General features: G+C 48.3%; 1 protein-coding gene across 2 annotated transcripts in view; it reads right to left on the bottom strand.

The window, feature by feature from the left end:
- Positions 1-14,355: 14,355 nt before the first annotated feature.
- The window catches only part of ZNF668 (zinc finger protein 668), a 9,161-nt gene continuing 5,400 nt past the window's right edge, over positions 14,356-18,116 (bottom strand). Inside the window, exons 1-3 of one of the 2 annotated variants that reach the window (XM_007452697.1) lie at positions 17,475-17,773; positions 16,472-17,140; positions 14,610-16,041 (exon numbers count right to left, since the gene is read on the bottom strand). In XM_007452697.1, the coding sequence (XP_007452759.1) occupies positions 14,829-16,041; positions 16,472-17,118 (1,860 nt within the window). In that variant the 5' untranslated portion in view covers positions 17,119-17,140; positions 17,475-17,773 and the 3' untranslated portion in view covers positions 14,610-14,828. Of the gene's footprint in view, positions 16,042-16,471; positions 17,141-17,474; positions 17,774-18,116 lie in introns of those variants that run through there. The other variant, XM_007452696.1, reaches the window with a different exon arrangement.

Here is an 18,116-nt window from a genome sequence, read left to right as displayed (position 1 = left end):
CGCCCCCAGGTTCTCCATGGCATAGTAAGCCTGTCTCTTCTCCCCCAGGGATCGAAGGACAAAGCGCTGGATGTCCTGGAGAAGGGGGATGGGGGGGGGGAGTGGGGGCAGGGAAGTTAAGGCTGGAGAAGGGCAGGGGAGCCCGCAGGCTCCCTAACCTTGGCTGTGCCCCTCGGCTCAACCCTCCTCCTTCAGCAGCTTCAGGGTGTCGGGGCTCAGACTGGGGGGTGGGTGTGTGTGTGTGTGTGTGTGTGTGTGTGTGTGTGTGTGTGTGTGTGTGTGTGTGTGTGTGTGTGTGTGTGTGTGTGTGTGTGTGTGTGTGTGTGTGTGTGTGTGTGTGTGTGTGTGTGTGTGTGAAGAGGCACTGTGAAAAAGTAATTGAGCCTGTTACTTTGGATATAGTGGACTCGGAAGGGCCTGTCTCAGAGGGGGTGATATTTAAGTGGCATGGCAAGTGAGGAGGGGCCAGTTATGGGAAGAATCAGTGAAGAGGTTGCCAGGCAAAGGGTTCAACAGGCCAGTCCCTGTGCCCAGAAAAAGGCATTGCCTCTTATATGAGTTCAGGTTAGAGAGCCAGGCACTGCATCTGCTCACCTTGTTTCTCAGGGGTCTTGTGGCTGACGCGGGTAGAGGAGGCAGAGGGTTTCCATGACTCACCTGAGCTCCAGGCTTCCACTCTAAATGTCTAAGAGTTCCAAGTCCCATGCCTAGTTTCTGCAGCTGGGTGTGGCACCTGTCCCCAGACACCTAGTTTCAGGGCTCCTGGGTCCGAGGCCTGGTAAAAACAGGGAGGTGCCTGATCCTGACCAAGGTCTGGGAGCCGGGTTCCAGCCGCCCTGTCCCATCGCACTTTCGATCCCACAGGTCACCGCTGCTGCTCCTGTAGCCCAGCCCGTCTGGTTGCAGTACCGCTCGCTTCGGCCACCAAGTACGGGGTGCACACGTGGGTGCCGGGGCGGGGCGTTGCGAGCGATGAAGGGCTAGCTGTGTGGTCGTTGGTGCAGACTCGGACCCGCCCCTGGACCTGGGATGGGGGAGGGGTCAGAGGGCGGGATTGGGCTCCAGTGACATGGGACAGGACCGCTCAGCCTCCATCCGTGGCTGGGCGCCCGCCTGCAGCGCCTCCCTGTGGCCCTAGAATGGCGGTTGCTCGGTGCCTGCGCCAGATCCGAGGGTACGCTTGGCCCCGAGTGTACGGGGTGTGGCTGAAGGGTAGCCCGGTCGCCACTTGGAAAACGGCTGACTAGAGGACCTAAATGTTGTTCCTGAAGAGCATCAGGATTGGTTCGTAGGGCGTCCTGAAGGAGTGAGCACCGGGTATTAAACAGCAATTAGAGGACGCTGATGTGGGCGGGGCCTCATGTGGGCGGGGCCTCAGAGCGAGTCCTCAGTCGCACCCAAAAGCGATTGGATCACAGAGCTCAAGGGGCATGATCAAAACGCCAAAGGAGACGGAAGGCGGCTGGCCAGTGAGAGACTGGCGGGCGTGCGCAGGGAGTCAGGACCTCCCGCGAGAAGGCGTGGCCGGGTCGCTTTCCCTAGCTGCCCGGACTTGGGGCTGGCCGAGTCTGGGAAGTTACCCACGCCTTCGTCCTGTCTGAGATCCTGTGTCCTGTGTACAGAAGAAACTCTAGACGCCTACAGGAAGGAACTCCTCATTTTCAGAAGCGTTCGAACACTCTGGATGCCCACCCAATGGGGAAACTGCGGAGCCGGATGGATCCTGCCCCAGGGGAAGATTGATTTGGACGCGTAGCCTCTGCGCTTCCCTGATTCTCCATTCTCCATCTCTTCCCCTTGCGGCCTGTTTCTTCAGCAGAATCCTGTCCTTTTGGTCGCCTTTGTCCAATCCCCCATTTTTCTGCCTTCAGAATCAAACTGCACGACCCATGGTACCTACTGGAATCTGATAGAGACTGTCAAGCCGACGCGGAGACTGCCACATCTACGCAGCTGGGTGTCCACGTGCAGCGTGTGTCTTCCACCTGGCCGTGCTGCACAGCGCCACCCTGAAAGGCTGCTTACCCGTCTCACCCAGGACGCCGTCCAGAACCTCCTGGAAGAGGTGGCTAGATGGCCAAGCGAGGGCTCGGATGCCGGGCTCAACAATTTGAACTTTTTCTGTGGGCTGTGGGGACCTATAGAAGGTTTTTTTGTTTGTTTGTTTGTTTTGTTTTTTGCGGTACGCGGGCCTCTCCCGTTGCGGAGCGCAGGCTCCGGACGCGCAGGCCCAGCGGCCATGGCTCACGGGTCCAGCCGCTCCGCGGCATGTGGGATCTTCCTGGACCGGGGCACGAACCCGTGTCCCCTGCATCGGCAGGCGGACTCTCAACCACTGCGCCACCAGGGAAGCCCCTATAGAAGGTTTTTGAACAGGTGAGTGACAAGTTTGGAGCAGACTTAGAAGACAAGTGCACCGGAGGTTTCACAGGCTCCCTTGCATATACCCCTTCCCTGTGGGAAACCGACCTGAGTGAGGGGCTAAGGGCAGGTTTTGCACTGAAATCCTGGCTTGGCTGCTGTCAGCCCAGCTTTCAGGGAACATGGCCTGTGTTAGTTGTGGCTTTTCCAAATCATGTTGTATCACCTTTCACCTGCAAGCCCTCTCCACTTACTCCCTCACCCGCTGAATATTTCATGGTTCAGATTCTTAAGAAAAGGAACCTGACTGGTCTAGGTCAGGCTACATTGACCTACCTATGAATTGTCTACCTTGAGTCAAGATTTTACCCTTGATCAAGATGTATGAGAGGTGTTACATGGTACAAAACGCTGCAGCAGAGTGCATATGAAGCAAGAATGGACGAGTTCAGTGATTGATATCAGTTTCTGGTACAGCCCTGTGGTAGATTATTGTTCCAAATATATGCTGTCCTTCCTACTGGGCCCCTCACTTTAAGAGGATTATACATTCATGCCCCACTTACAATGGGCTTGGCTATGGCCAGTGGAATATGAGTAGAAATGCAAAGTACCACTTCCAAATAGAAGCTTTAAGCACCAGTGAGTATTCTGAGAGCTTCCCTTCTCTTTTTCCTCGGCCATGAAACTGTCAGTTGCCAGATCAAGACTTCTTCAGCCTGGAACCCAGAATTAACAGGATATGAAGCTGAGCTGTAGCCCACCTGTAAAATGATGTGTAATGTAAATGAGAAACTTCTCTTACTGTTAGCCACTGATATTTTGAGGTTGGTTGTTAGCACATCAACAGTCCTTTCAACTGTTAGAGAATTATTACCCAGCAGTGGGGTGTTGCTACAATAAAAAATAAACCGGAATTGTGTGTCACTGGCTTTGGAGCTGGACAGTGGCTGGTGAGGAAACTACCATTGGAAGCTGGAAGGATGGTGATGTGGTTATGCAGTGGTGAAGCACTTTTTTAAACTGTAAGCTGGGAATAGAACTAAGAGTATAAATAATGTCCAACTGAGTTTAGAGCTTTAGGTAAAAAACTGGGGAAAGAGAATATTGGTAGCATGCCTTGGTTGCTATTGGGTGCATTTGACAAGTTACTGTAAGAAAGAGATGACTCAGAATATAATTGGCCAGTTTTTAAGCAGAAATGGAAGAGAATATAGAAACTCCAGGCAAGTGATCCAAATTTTTAACCAGTGAAAGATACAACTTGACAAGGTCGTTAAGGCACAAAGTTTTATTAAAATTCATCTTTGTGGGACTTCCCTGGTGGCGCAGTGGTTATGAATCCACCTGCCAATGCAGGGGACACAGGTTTGAGCCCAGGTTGGGGCAGATCCCACATGCCATGGAGCAACTAAGCCTGTGCGCCACAACTACTGAGCCTGCACTCTAGAGCCCATGAGCCACAGCTACCGAAGCCTGCGTGCCTAGAGCCCGTGCTCCACAACAAAAGAAGTCACTGCAATGAGAAGCCCGCGCACTGCAAGGAAGAGTAGCTCCCGCTTGCCACAACTAGAGAAAGCCCACGCGCAGTAACGAAGACCCAGTGCAGCCAAAAATAAAATAAATAAATAAATTTATTGTCAAAAAACAAACTCATCTTTGTGGCAAGGGCCATATCAAGTGTATGGCTCTCATGCCTTATGTAAAAACCTCTGACTTGGTCGAAGTGGTTTCCAGTAAATCCTTTTAGTTATACAAAGTGATTCAGGGAAAAGAGATTAAGAATGTACCTCTCCATTTGCCTACAACTAAGTCGAAAAAGAGGCATGTCTGGGGCTTCCTTGGTGGCGCAGTGGTTGAGAGTCCGCCTGCCAATGCAGGGGACACGGGGTCGTGCCCCGGTCCGGGAAGATCCCACATGCCGCAGAGCGGCTGGGCCCGTGAGCCATGGCCGCTGAGCCTGCACGTCCGGAGCCTGTGCTCCGCAGCGGGAGAGGCCACAACAGTGAGAGGCCCGCGTACCGCAAAAAAAAAAAAAGCAAAAAAAAGAAAGCTGCCTTATTAAAGAAAGGCATAACCTCCAGGTGTTCTCAAATGTGGCCAAGGAGAATAAATGGAAAAGGATGGGCCATTATAAGGGCAGAGCCAGGACTTTCCTGGTGGTCCAGTGGTTGAGACTCTGCACTCCCAATGCAGGGGCCTGGGTTCGATCCCTGGTCGGGGAACTAGATCCCACATGCTGCAACTAAAGATCCCGCATGCCACAATTGGAGATCCCGCACGCGGCAACTAAGACCAAACTAAGACCCGGTGCAGCCAAATAAACAAACAAACAAAAGCAGTGCTAAGGACATGGAGAAGAATGACCTAGGGAACTAGTCCCAGGAAGCAGTCCCACTCCTAGGGGAAGGAGGGGGTCCTTTTCAACATCTGCCCAGCAGGATTTTTAGAATTATCATAGACCAGTAACTTCTGTCTCCCATTTTTCCTTCTGAATGAGGATGTTTACTGCTATTATCCTGTCCCTGTTCCACTTCATATGTTGGATGTGGTGGAGGGGACAGAGATAACTTGTTATTGATTGATTGATCTATTTATCTAATTTTTTATCTATCTAGTTATCTGTTTATTTACTTTGGGTCATAGGTCTCTGGATCAAGAGATGCCACATCTGGACCTGATATAGAGACTATCAGAGGTCCTGGATTTGAGCCTGATGCCATGATTAGATAGGTCATTTGGGTGGTCTGCCTTGAGATGGGGATGCATTTATTTTGCATGTGGAGGAAACACAAAAGACAGTATTTGTGACAAAGAGGGCAGACGGGGGAAGATTTTTCAACTGTTCAAAAACTCATTGGCCTTCCCTGTGGGGCCCCTCCATACAAAAAGATTATATATCCCCACTCCACTGACATCAGCTATGGTTTGCTTTAGGCAATGGAACTTGAGTTTCTTATTACTCCTGGCACAAATTACCATACACTTAGTGGCTTAAAACAACATACATGTATTCTTTTATAGTTCTGGAGGTCAGAAATCCAAAATTATTTTCACTGGGCTAAAGTCAAGGAGTTGGCTGGGCTGGCTCCTTCTGGAGGAACCATTCGCTTACCTTTTTCAGTTTCTAACTGATGCCTGCATTCCTTAGCTAGTGGCCCTATCCTCCATTGCAAAGCACATCATTCCAATTTTGGCTTCTATCATATCACCTTCTCCTCCCACTCTGACCTTCCTGTCTCCCTCTTATGAGGACCCTTGTGATTACCTTAGGCCTATCCAGATACTCCAGTATAATCTACCATTTCACCATCCTTAACTTAATCACATTGGCAAAATCCCTTTTACCATGTCAAGTAACATTCTCAGGTTCCAGGGATTAGGATGTGGACATATTTAGGGGGCCATTGTTCAGCATACCACACCACCCCAATCCACATTTAACTGATTCTTTCATTTATTCCCAAAATATTTATTGAGCAAGACTTACGCACCAGGCATTATGGCGGGTGCTGGAGAAATAGAGGTGAAAATTCAGACAAGGTCTCTGCTTTCATGGAGTTTATATTTTAGTGGAGATGACAAGTAAAGAAATAGCTAAGACATCCCAAAACCAGGACATGTATTATTAAAAAATTAAGCAGTGTGTTGTGACAAAAAATTAGAAGGGGTTGGAGATGGCTGTTCTAAAAGATAGTCAGGAATAGTGTCTTAGGGGAGGTGATTAATCCAAAGGGCAGAACTGAGAGCTCAGAAGGCAGAGCAGAGCCATGGAGGGTTACTTGTAGGCCTGGACACCTAAAGAAATTTGCCCAGCTGGCTTTTGAAATTGCTTTGGATCAGTGACTCCTTTTTACCTTCCATTTCTTCCCTTTTTGAACCAGAATGTCTATAACTATTACCCTATGCATGCCTCAGCATTGCATGTTGGAGTACATGACTTGTTTCTTTAGTTTCATAGGTCCACAGATGGGAGGAATTGTGCTCCAGGATGGATTATACCCAGAACCTCATCTGCATCTAATTTAGATAATGAGACTGGGGACTTTTGGTTTGATGAGATTTTTTTTTTTTTTTACTCTGACTTGATGCTGTAATGGGATGAGACTTTTAGGGACCTCAGGAGGAAGTGAGTGTATTTTGTGTGTGGGACAGACATGAATCTTCGAGGGCTAGAAGGTGAACTGTGGTAAGGAGAATAATGGCCCCCAAAGATTCCATGCCCTAATCTCTATGAATATGTTACCTAACACGAGAAAAAGGGCTTTGCAGATGTAATTAAGTTTACTAATCAGTTGACCTTAAGATAGGGAGATTGTCCTGAATTATTCATGTGGGCCAAATGTAATCATATGAGCTCTTAAAAGCTGAAAAGCTTCTCCAGCTAGCTACAGAAGAGGAAGACAGAAGTCAGAGAAATTTGAAGCAGGAGGACTCAATGTGCCATTGCTGAAGAGGGAGGGGCTCCTAGCCAGAGAAGGTAGATGGCCTCTAGAAACTGAGAACAACCACTGGCTGACAGCCAACAAAGAAACATGGACCTCATTCCTACAGCCAAATGGAACTGAATTCTGTTAATAACCCAGGTGAGTCTGGCAGTGGATTCTATGCCAGGGCCTCCAGATAAAAGCTCACACTGGCCAAGACCTTGACTTCATCCTCATGAGACACTAAGTAGAGGACCCAGCTGAGTCAGCCTGGACTTCTGATCTATAGAACCATAAGATAAGAAATGGATGTTGTTTTTAAGATGTTAAGTTTGTGGTCATTTATTATGCAGCAGTAGAAGCAGTAAGATTTGAGCTGAGACTTGAACAGAAAGAGCATCATGGGCAAATCTAGGATTATGGGTTCCATCCCCAGGAAGCAGCAAGTACAAAGGTCCCAAGACTGGGAAGAAAATAAACAGAAGGCCAGCATGGCTGGAGCCCGCTGAGTGTAAAAAGTAGGTAAGAGATGAGGTCAGAGCTGGGATAGGACTTGAATGGAAAGCAGGCTCCAGGGAGAGGGATTTTAGTTGAGAGTGGGCTGTGCATAAGTAATTGAGAACAAGTCTCCAAATCTCCTTGGTTGAATCTAGAATGACCGCCCCATCTACAAAGCCTGCTGCCTTCCCTTACCTCTGCCTCAGCCCTGGTTCTGGAGTTTTCTCCTGCAAGGAGTCCCAGTTTATGCAGACATTCAGCTGGGGAGGGGATCATGACTGAAGTCCAAAGTACAGACTAAGGAGGGATGCCAGCTATTGCCCCAGCAGCGGGGCCTATGAATTTTGCATTCCCAAGATGCTTTCACTACCTGGGACAGTCCTGGCAGAGAGCCAGGGAATTAAAGGAAGTTGGGGCAGAAGAAAAGTGAGGGCCAAAGTCAGACTGTCTGGGAATTATCCAGATAACAAAACGAGACAAAGACATCACAAGAAAAGAAAACTTCAGATCACTATTTCTTATGAATATAGATGTAAAAATCCTCAACAAAATACTAGCAAACAAAATTCAGCAATATATAAAAATGATTATATAAGTGGGATTTATCTCAAGAATGCAAGGTTGGTTTAACATCTGAAAATCAATTAATGTAATAAAGAATATTAGTAGAATAAAGAACAAAAACCCTCTGATCATCTCAATAGACACAGAAAATACATTTGACAAAATCCAACAACTTTGATTTTCTTTTTTTTTTTAATTAATTAATTTTATTTTTGGCTGCATTGGGTCTTCATTGCTGTGTGAACGCTTTTCTCTGGTTGCGGTGAGCTGGGGCTACTCTTCCTTGTGGTGCACGGGCTTCTTATTGCGGTGGCTTCCCTTGTTGAGGAGCATGGGCTCTAGGCGTTCAGGCTTCAGTAGTTGTGGCACGCAGGCTCAGTAGTTGTGGCACACGGGCTTAGTTGCTCTGTGGCATGTGGTATCTTCCCGGACCAGAGCTCGAACCCGTGTACCCTGCGTTGGCACGTGGATTCTTAACCACTGTGCCACCAGGGAAGCCCAACAACTTTGATGTTTTAAAAAAGCTTAAGAAACTAGGAATAAGGGAACTTCCTTAACTTGCTAATTATCAAAGGGCATCTGTGAAAAAGTCACAGCTAACATCATACTTAAATGATGAAAGACTGGATGTTTTCCCCCTCAGATCAGGATGTCTTCTCCCATCACTTCTATTTAACACTGTAAGCAATAAAAAGAAACAAATGGCATCCAGACTGGAAAAGAAGAAGTAAACAATCTCATTTTACAGATGACATGATCTTGTATATAGAAAATCCTTAGGAATACACACACACACAAATATTAGAGCTAGTAAACTGGTTCATCAAGGTTTCAGAAAACAAGAACAATGTACAAAAATCTATTGTATTTCTCATCACTAGCAATGAACAATCCAAAAAAGAAAGAAAACAATTCCATTTACAATAGCAACAAAAGGAATAAAATACTTCTATATAAATTTAACAAAAGAAATGTAAGATTTATACACTGAACACTATAAAACACTGTTGAAAGAAATTAAAATCTAAATAAATTTAAAAACACCCCATGTTCATGGGTCAGAAGATTTAATATTATCAAGATGACAGTACTCCTCAAATTGATCTACGGAGCCAATGCAATCCCTATCAGAATCCCAGACAGCTTGCTTTTCTTTCTCTTTTTTGCAAAAGTTGACAAGCTGATCCTAAAATTCATATGGAAATGCAAGGGATCTAGAAAAACAAAACTAATCTTGAAATAGAAGGACAAGTTGGAAGACTCACAGGTCCTGATTTAAAAATTTACTACCAAGCTACAGTAAGCAAAACAATGTGATACTGGCATAAAGAAAGATATATACCCAGGGAATAAAATTGAGAGTCTGGAAATAAACCCTTATATTTACAGTTAGTTTATTTTCAACAATGAAGCCAAGACAATTCAGTGGAGAAAAAATAGTCTTTTCAATAAATGGAGTTGGGACAATTGGATATCCACATGCAGAAGAATGAAGTTGGACCCTTACCTCAAACCATATACAAAAATTAACTCAAAATGGATCAAAAGTCTAAATGTAAGAGCTTTTAGCTATAAAAACATAGTTTATTTGAAAAAAACTTTTATGCATTTTAAACTTTTACATTTATAACTAAATTATAAACTTTGTAAATGTTTATAAAACCCTTGGATGAAAACACAGGCATAAATCTTCATGACCTTGTATTAGGAAATGGGTTATTAGATATGGCTCTCAAAGAACAAGCAAAAATAGACAAAAATAGACAAATCGGACATCATCAAAATTAAAAATGTTTGTGCTTTAAAGGGCACCATCAAGAAAGTAAAAAGACAACCCACACAATGGGAGGGAATTTTTGCAAATCATAAGGAACTTGTATCTAGAATACATAAGTCTTACCGCTCAACAGAATCAATCCAATTAAAAAAAATGGGCAAAGGGGGACTTCCCCTGGTGGTCCAGTGGCTAAGACTTGGTGCTCCCAATGCAGGGGGCCCGGGTTTGATCCCTGGTCGGGGAACTAGATCCCACATGCCACAGCTAAGAGTTTGCATGCTGCAACAAAAGATCCTGCATGCCGCAACTAAGATCCAGCACAGCCAAATTTAAAAAAATAATAATAATGGGCAAAGGACTTGCATAGATATTTATCCAAAGACGATATACAAATGGCCAATAAGCCCATGAAAAGATCCTCAACATCATTTGCCACCAGGGAAATGTAAATCAAAACAACAAATTTACACCTACTAGGATGGCTGTAATAAAAAAGACAGATAATAACAACTGTTGGTGAAGATGTGGAGAAACTGGAACATTCATACCCTGTTGGTGGGAATGTAAAATGGTGCAGCCACTTTGGAAAACAGTCTGACAGTTGCTCAAATGGTTAAACATAGAGTTACCTACCATATGACCCAGCAATTCCACTCCTAGATATACACACAGAGAATTGAAAAATTTGTCCACCCAAAAGTACAGGTACTTCCCTGGTGGCGCAGTGGTTAAGAATCCGCCTGCCAATGCAGGGGACATGGGTTTGATCCCTGGTCCGGGAAGATCCCACATGCCACGGAGCAACTAAGCCTGTGCGCCACAATTACTGAGCCTGTGCTCTACAGCCCGCGAGCCACAACTACCGAGCCCGCAAGCCACAACTACTGAGCCCGCATTCCACAACTACTGAAGCCTGCGCACCTAGAGCCTGTGCTCCACAACAAAGAGAAGCCACTGCAATGAGAAGCCTGCGCACTGCAACGAAGAGTAGTCCCTGCTCACCACAACTAGAGAGAGCCCGCGCGCAGCAATGAAGACCCAGTGCAGCCAAAAATAATAAATAAAATAAAATAAGTAAATGTATTTTAAAAAAAGACAGGCTCAGTTCATTAAAAACAAAACAACTTGTAGGTGAATGTTCACAGCAGCATTACTCACAATAGACAAAAAATGGAGACCCAAATGTCCATCAGCTGATGAAAGGATAAATAAAGGTAGCATATCCATACAATGGAATATTATTTGACAATAAAAAAGAATGAAGAATTGATCAAACTACAACATGGATGAGCCTTCAGAACATTATGCCAAGTAAAAAATCCGTCACAAAAGACCACATATTGTATGACTCCATTTACATGAAATGTCCACAATAGGCAAACCTATAGAGACTGAAAGTAGATTAGCCATTGACTAGGGCTGAGGGAAAAGGGTTGGTGGGGGGAGGGGCTTGGATCAATAGGAAGTGACAGCTAATGGGTATGGAGTTTCTTTTGAGGGTATGAAAATATTCTAAAATTAGACTGTGATGGTTGCATAACCCTGTGAATATACCAAAAAAACACTGAATTGTACACTTCAAACAGGTTAATTGTATGGTATATGAATTATATTTTAATAATGCTATTAATTTTTTGAAAGTCAGACTGAGTCCTCATGGAGCAGGAACTAGGGTATGGGATACTGGGGGTGTAAGAGAAAAGGGACCAAGGGATGGGTGTGTTGTCTGGGCCCAGAAAGGGAGCAGGAGTTGTGGATCTGTTCTGAACATCCAGGGGACCCACTCCATCCTTCACTGTAGATAGATACCCAGGGATATCTGTTGATTAGTGTATATAGTATCTTTACACCTATTTTTAAAAGGTGCCTCCCCAAACCCCAAGATAAATCAACTTGCTCAAGGCCAAAAATCAAGTCAGTAGTAAACAAAAGTTCCCCTGCTTTCAATCCCCCAGTCCAGTGTCTGTTTCTTTCCTGCTCTGGATATGGTTATGGGCAGTGAGTGTCCTTGGTCAAACTGGTGCCCTCTTTCTGCAGCCATGACACTGGTCCCTGCTGTTGCCATGTGGCCCCCTTGTTCTGCTGTGGAGAACAGGAATGAGGGCCTGGGCATGACAACACTGAGTGAGGCCCCTGACACCAAGGGGATACCTAGTACTTCTGCTCCAGGTGCTACCTGGTGTACCAGTCCTGGGCTACAGCCAGCTGCTGCCTAGTCCCCATGACTGGCAGTGGCACACCGGGCACTTCCTAAGGCTGCCAACTTGGTGGCCCCCAAGTCTACAGATAACAGCATAGAAAGAAGGATCTGGTTCACTCTGACCTTTGGCTTTGTTTTGGCTTATAAATGCAGAAGGCCCTGGTGGTTGGAATTTATAGTCCAGAATCAGTTCTTGATTATCTTTCTAGAAACATTCTATAGGAATTTGAGCACTTATGTGTAATTCGGCCCAAATGGGAGCATACTAACCACACTGCTTTGCACTATTTTACACTTGACATATTTTTTGAATATTGATCAACAACATAGATTAATAAGCCTCGTTGTTTTAAACATTTAAAAAATTTTTATTTACTTATTTTTGTGTGTGTTGGGTCTTCATTGCTGCCTGCGGGCTTTCTTTAGTTGCGGCAAGCAGGGGCTACTCTTTGCTGTGGTGTGTGAGCTTCTCATTGTGGTGGCTTCTCTTGTTGTGGAGCACTGGCTCTAGGCACACGGGCTTCAGTAGTTGTGGCACATGGGCTCAGTAGTTGTGGCGCACAGGCTTAGTTGCTCTGTTGCATGTGGTATCTTCCCGGACCAGGGCTCAAACCCGTGTCCCCTGCATTGGCAGGTGGATTCTTAACCACTGCGCCGCCAGGTAAGTCTTGATAAGCCTCATTTTTTTTTTTTTTGAGTTTTGTGTTTTTCTTTCTCTTGGCTTTTTTTTTTTTTTTTAACATCTTTATTGGTCTACAGTGGTGTGTTTGTTTCTGCCTTATAACAAAGGGAATCAGCTCTACATATACATATATCCCCATATCCCCTCCCTCTTGTGTCTCCCTCCCACCCTCCCTATCCCACCCCTCTAGTTGGTCACAAAGCACCGAGCTGATCTCCCTGTGCTGTGCGGCTGCTTCCCACTACTGATAAGCCTCATTTTTTAAAAAAACTGTTGCATAATATATCTTACAGAGGCCTTATATAGTTAGTCCTTTGCTAATGGACATATAGGGTGTTCCCAGTTATCACAAATTTTGCTGCACCGAAGAATCTTTCATCTTCAGTTTTGCCACAGAACTGGAAAAGGAAATCTGTGATGTAAATTCTTTGAGGTGTACTTGCTGAGAGTATATGCATTTAACCTTTTTTAAAAAAATGTGTTTGTTTGCTTTTTTCCCCCCTCTTCCAGTTTTGAGACGTGACATATAGTACTGTATGTTTAAGGCGTACAGCATAATGATTACACACATCATGAAGTATTTAACTTTTGATAAACATCAAATCATCTTCCCAGTTTACACTAAATGTGGCGCCTCGTTTTTGTTTTTCCATTTTTGGTCTTTGCAAAATTACTTTAAAAGTTATGTAGCCTTCCAGAGCATGGCTATAACTACCAAATTATTTAACAGCCTACATTTTTCCCGATTTGAATAATCATATTTATCATAAACTACATTCCCAGAAATAGGGCTGCTTTTGAACCCTCTCCCCCATTCTATTAATTTATTCTTGTGTCAGTAATTTCCTGTTTTTATTCCAGTGCTTTGGTGTTTGATTATCTAGAGTGTCAAATACATCATTTCCACTGTTTTTTTGTTTTTGTTTTGGGCAACACAGCATGCAGGATCTTAGTTCCCTGACCAAGGATTGAACCCTTGCCCCCTGCAGTGGAAGCACGGAGGTTTTTGTTTGTTTGTTTGTTTCTTGCGGTACGCGGGCCTCTCACTGTTGTGGCCTCTCCCGTTGCGGAGCAAAGGCTCCGGACGCGCAGGCTCAGCGGCCATGGCCCACGGGCCCAGCCGCTCCGCGGCATGTGGGATCCTCCCAGACCGGGGCACGAACCCATGTCCCCTGCATCGGCAGGCGGACTCCCAACCACTGCGCCACCAGGGAAGCCCCAGGAAGCACGGAGTTTTAACCACTGGACCGCCAGGGAAGTCCTGACAGCTTCACTGTTGTTTTTTAAAAATATTTATTTATTTATGTATTCGGCTGTGCTGGGTCTTAGCTGCGGCATATGGGATCTAGTGCCCTGACCAGGGATCGAACCCGGGCCCCCTGCATTGAGAGCGTGGAGTCTTAACCATTGGACCACCAGGGAAGTCCCCTCCACTGTTTTTAAATATATATATTGCACAGGAATTTAGGATTTTCAAGTTTTGTTAAAAAATTCTTTTGGAGGGCAATGAACTTAAGGATTAAACTGGAGGATCAACATCTTTTAATAATAACTTTCCACTCAGGTACATGGTATATCTCCATTTAGTTAGGTCTTATATCCTTCAGGACAGAGATACTATTTTCTTCATACAGGGTTTGCATGTTTTTTGTGAGGTTTACTCCTTTGTAGTTTATGGGTTTTGTTGTTATTGTGAATGGGACCCCAGGTGTATTTTCTAATTTGTTACTGCAATTTGTGGGAAATATACTAACTTTGGGCCTCAGTTTATTACCTGCAAAAAGACAGTAGAGCTACTCAGTAACAGGTCAAGTAAGTGTGGGCTAAACAAAGCAAAATAGATTTGTTCATTGCAGGACTTATCGATGACTTTAATATACTTTGATCACCAAGAATCCCCAATAAGGGTACAGGAATTTCCTGTACTTACTTGACCATGGAACCCGTTGTCACAAGACTTTCTGAATCATAGAGAAAACAGTGCACCCAAAGACCCTTCTAGTTTCTAATTTGTCAATCCAGGGATCTCCACTGAACCTTATCTGATGCCCAAACTCCCATTACTTACCCCCGACCAGAACACAGAAGACAACCCAGTGTCAAAGTGAATGCTTTAATGAGTGGTGCTCAGAGGGAGCCATGTCTCTCAGAGGCTGCTGCCAGCCTCCATTGTCCCCAGCTCTTTGTCAGGAAGGTGAGCTAGCTGCCTGGGGTGAAGGGATGGATCTGGAGTCTAAGAGTGAGCTGAGGCAAAGGGAGGTTCAGGAAGCACCCTGTAAGGGCGGAGCTCCCAGGAGTGTGGCAGAGGGGGCCTGGGACTCAGGCTGGCCCCTCTTCAGGCATTCCTAGCAAAGCCACGAGGGGCTCGAGGGGCGTGGGGGTCCCGATGGGCACAGGGTGGGTACGTTCGTGCTTGCGCAGGTCGCTGGCACTCAAGAAGGCCTTGGGGCAGTGGGGGCAGGTGTAGGGGCGCACAGAGCTGTGGGTGCGGCTGTGCTTGCGCAGCCCAGCCCGGTCTGAGAAGCTCTTGCCACACTGGGTGCAGGGGAAGGGCCGGAGCTCTGGGTGTGAGCGCTCGTGCCGTCGCAGCAACGTCAGCGTGGAGAATGTCTCCTTGCACTCCCGGCATACAAACTGTGGTGGTTTCTCGTCCACCTCCTCACCCCCCACTTCGCCTGCCCCCCCCAAGGGACCAGGAGCCTCCCCAACCCCAGCATCTTGGCACTCCACGTGCTCCACCGTCATGCCCACCACTTGCCACTGGGTGGCCATCACACCACCCGATTCCGGAGGCAGCCCCAGCAGCCCTGCTGCAGGGTCCCCGAGCCCAGCCCCTGCTGCCGGGGCTGCTGAGCCCTCCCCTGCCACGCTGACTGGCAGCGCCAGCCCCACTACCAGCTCCTGCTGCGGGGGAGGCCCTGCGGCCTCGCTACTGCGATGGGTCCGCTCGTGCTTCCTCAGGCTTGACGAGACCACGAAGGACTTTCCGCACGCGTTGCAGTGGAAGGGGCGCTCACCCGAGTGCACCCGGCTGTGCTTAGTGAGGCTGGCTCGCTCGGCGAAGGCTCGCCCGCACTCCTCGCAGCGGAAGGGCCGCTGGCCGGAGTGCACCAGCGCGTGCCGCTTAAGGTCCCAGGACGCGACGAACGTCTTGTCACACTGCAGGCACTTGAACGGCCGGTCGCCTGTGTGCACCCGCCGATGCATGGCCAGGTCAGCCGGCTGCCGGAAGTCCTTGCCACACTTCTCGCAGCGGTAGGGCTTCACACCCTCGTGCGCCCGCTGGTGGCGCCGGAAACTCGAGGGGTCGGAGAACATGCGGCCACAGCGGGGGCAAAGGAAGGGCTTCTCGCCAGAGTGCGTGCGCTCGTGGCTCTGGTAGGAGCTGAGCTGCGTGAAACCCTTGCCACAGGCCGGGCAGCGGTAAGGCTTTTGCGCCGCATGGATGCGCTGGTGGCACGTGAGCGAGGACGAGCGGGAGAAGCTCTTCCCGCACTCTGAGCAGAGGAAGGGACGCTCGCCAGTGTGGGACCTGTGGAAGTGGAGAGGCCCGGAGTGAAGGTGGCAGCCCATCGCCCGACCCCCGCCGCCTGTCTATACTGTACGTTAGGGCCCCCTAACATCGCTGGGGCCTTGGCCCAATCCCCTAAGGGCCACAGGTCTGTACCTCAGAGTAAGAAACTTTCAGGCTGGGTGTCTAGGTGTTCTAGATCCATCCCTGCGCTCAACAGACCCGGCCCCCACTCGTACCTCCTGGGCAGCAGCCCAACTTCAAGCCCCGCCCCCTTCCTAGTCAAGGAACCCAGGCCAATCAGACCCCAGTTTCACCCTCTGCCCCCATAGCTCTGCCTCACTCACTTTCCCATTGGTTCCTTCCGATCTTTGGGACTCAACGCCTTCACGCTATTGGTGCGCTCTTCCCAACCCCTTCAGCTGCCCCCCACCCAGCCCAGCGCCCTCACCGCTCGTGGTTGCGGAGGTCCTTGAGTTCAGCGTAGGCCTTGCCGCAGCGCTCGCAGCTGTAGGGCCGCAGGCCTGCATGCGTGCGCCGGTGCTTGCGGAACACCGAGGGGTCAGCGAAGCTCTTGCCACAGTCAGCGCAGGCGTAGGGCCTCTCGCCTGTGTGACCGCGCTGGTGGATCTTGAGCTTGGAGAGCGCGCCATAGGCCTTGGGGCAGTGCGCGCAGCGGAAGGGCAACTCGCCGGCGTGCGAGGCCAGGTGCACGCGCAGGCACACGGGCTGCATGAAGCGGCGACCACACTCGGGGCAAGGGAAGGGCTTCTCGCCCGTGTGGCTGCGCCCGTGACTACGCAGCTCTGGTGCCGTTTTGTAGGTCTTGGGGCACAGCGGGCACGCATACGGCCGAGGCTTCGCTGCTGCACCTGACACCTTGTCCCCGCTGGCATCCTCCGCTTTGGGGTCTGTCTCTGGCTTCAGCTTTGCCTCGGCCACCTCCTCTGTGCAGTCTGCAGGCCCATGTGTGGCAGCATGGCGTGCTGCCCGGGGTGCATTTGGAAACGTCTTGGTACAGGACAGGCACTTATAGCGGCGGCCAGAGCGCTTGTAGCCAGGGGCTGGGGACCTCTCCTCCGAAGACTCTACCTCCATGGCCTCGATGGGCGGGGCTTCTCTGCAAGAGAGGCAAAGTTAGAAGCCACACCCCTTTCCAATTCTCCAAGGCCTGTCTCCTCACCAAAGCCCTCTGAGGCCTCAGAAGGAACTCTATCTTATCTGCATTTCCCACCTGGGATGCACATCCTTCCTCGCAAACATTCCTGTCTCTCTGCACTCAAGTTTCCTCTCTGGTCTGTTCACTGATGAAAGGAGCTGGACCAGGTGACCTCAGAGGAACTAAGAGAGGAGGCCGGGATCATCGAAATGCCCACCTGCACTTCCCTCCCCAGCCTCTGGGCTTCTCCAAACCCTGTGGCATTCCCAGAAGGCCCAGGCTCTGTCCATCTCACCATCTTCCTTCTACAGCTCAGAATCCAAGACCTGTGCAAGGCTGCAGACACGGAGGCTACCTAGATGTGGGTCTGGGCTGAAGGTCTCCAAGTGCTCAGGAAAGACAGAGGTAGGTCCAGAAGAAGGCAGAGCCAGTGGGCTAAATGTGGTGATTGGCACCATCTGTCTGGAAGGGATAGGTCCCCAGCATATGTATTTTGTCTTTCCCCTCTGGTTGGTTAGCTTTCAGAGGCAGCAACTGTTCACACAGAATTCTGGTCTTGCACAGCTGTAAGGTACTCCACCCCAGATAGGAATCCTGGTCCACCCTCTGCTCTGGAATGGGTCTTTGGTTCTTGCTCCCATAACTCTGGTAATGGGAAGTTCAATTACTCTCAAAGCAGCTTGAGCCACTGCTAGCAGAAGTTAGAAGTCTCTGTCTCATACTCAATGTATCTGCTCTGGCCTGGCCTCCTGGGACACCCACTCTAGCTATGGTCCCTTCTTTCTCTGTTCAGAGCCCAGACAGCCTCCACCCAGCTGCTCCTGCAGATCATGGCTGGGAGGAAATAGGATTAACAGCTGCATTAGTCTTAACACCAGCTCATCCTCCCTGGGGGATGAAGGGAAGAGGATTACAGCAGATCCACTTAAGGTTCAGC

This window comes from Lipotes vexillifer, unplaced genomic scaffold (genome assembly GCF_000442215.2).
Source record: "Lipotes vexillifer unplaced genomic scaffold, Lipotes_vexillifer_v1.1 scaffold426, whole genome shotgun sequence".
NCBI classification, from domain to species: Eukaryota; Metazoa; Chordata; class Mammalia; order Artiodactyla; family Lipotidae; genus Lipotes; species Lipotes vexillifer.
Note: the sequence above shows the minus strand (reverse complement) of the source record. Positions and strands in the feature narration are given on the sequence as shown.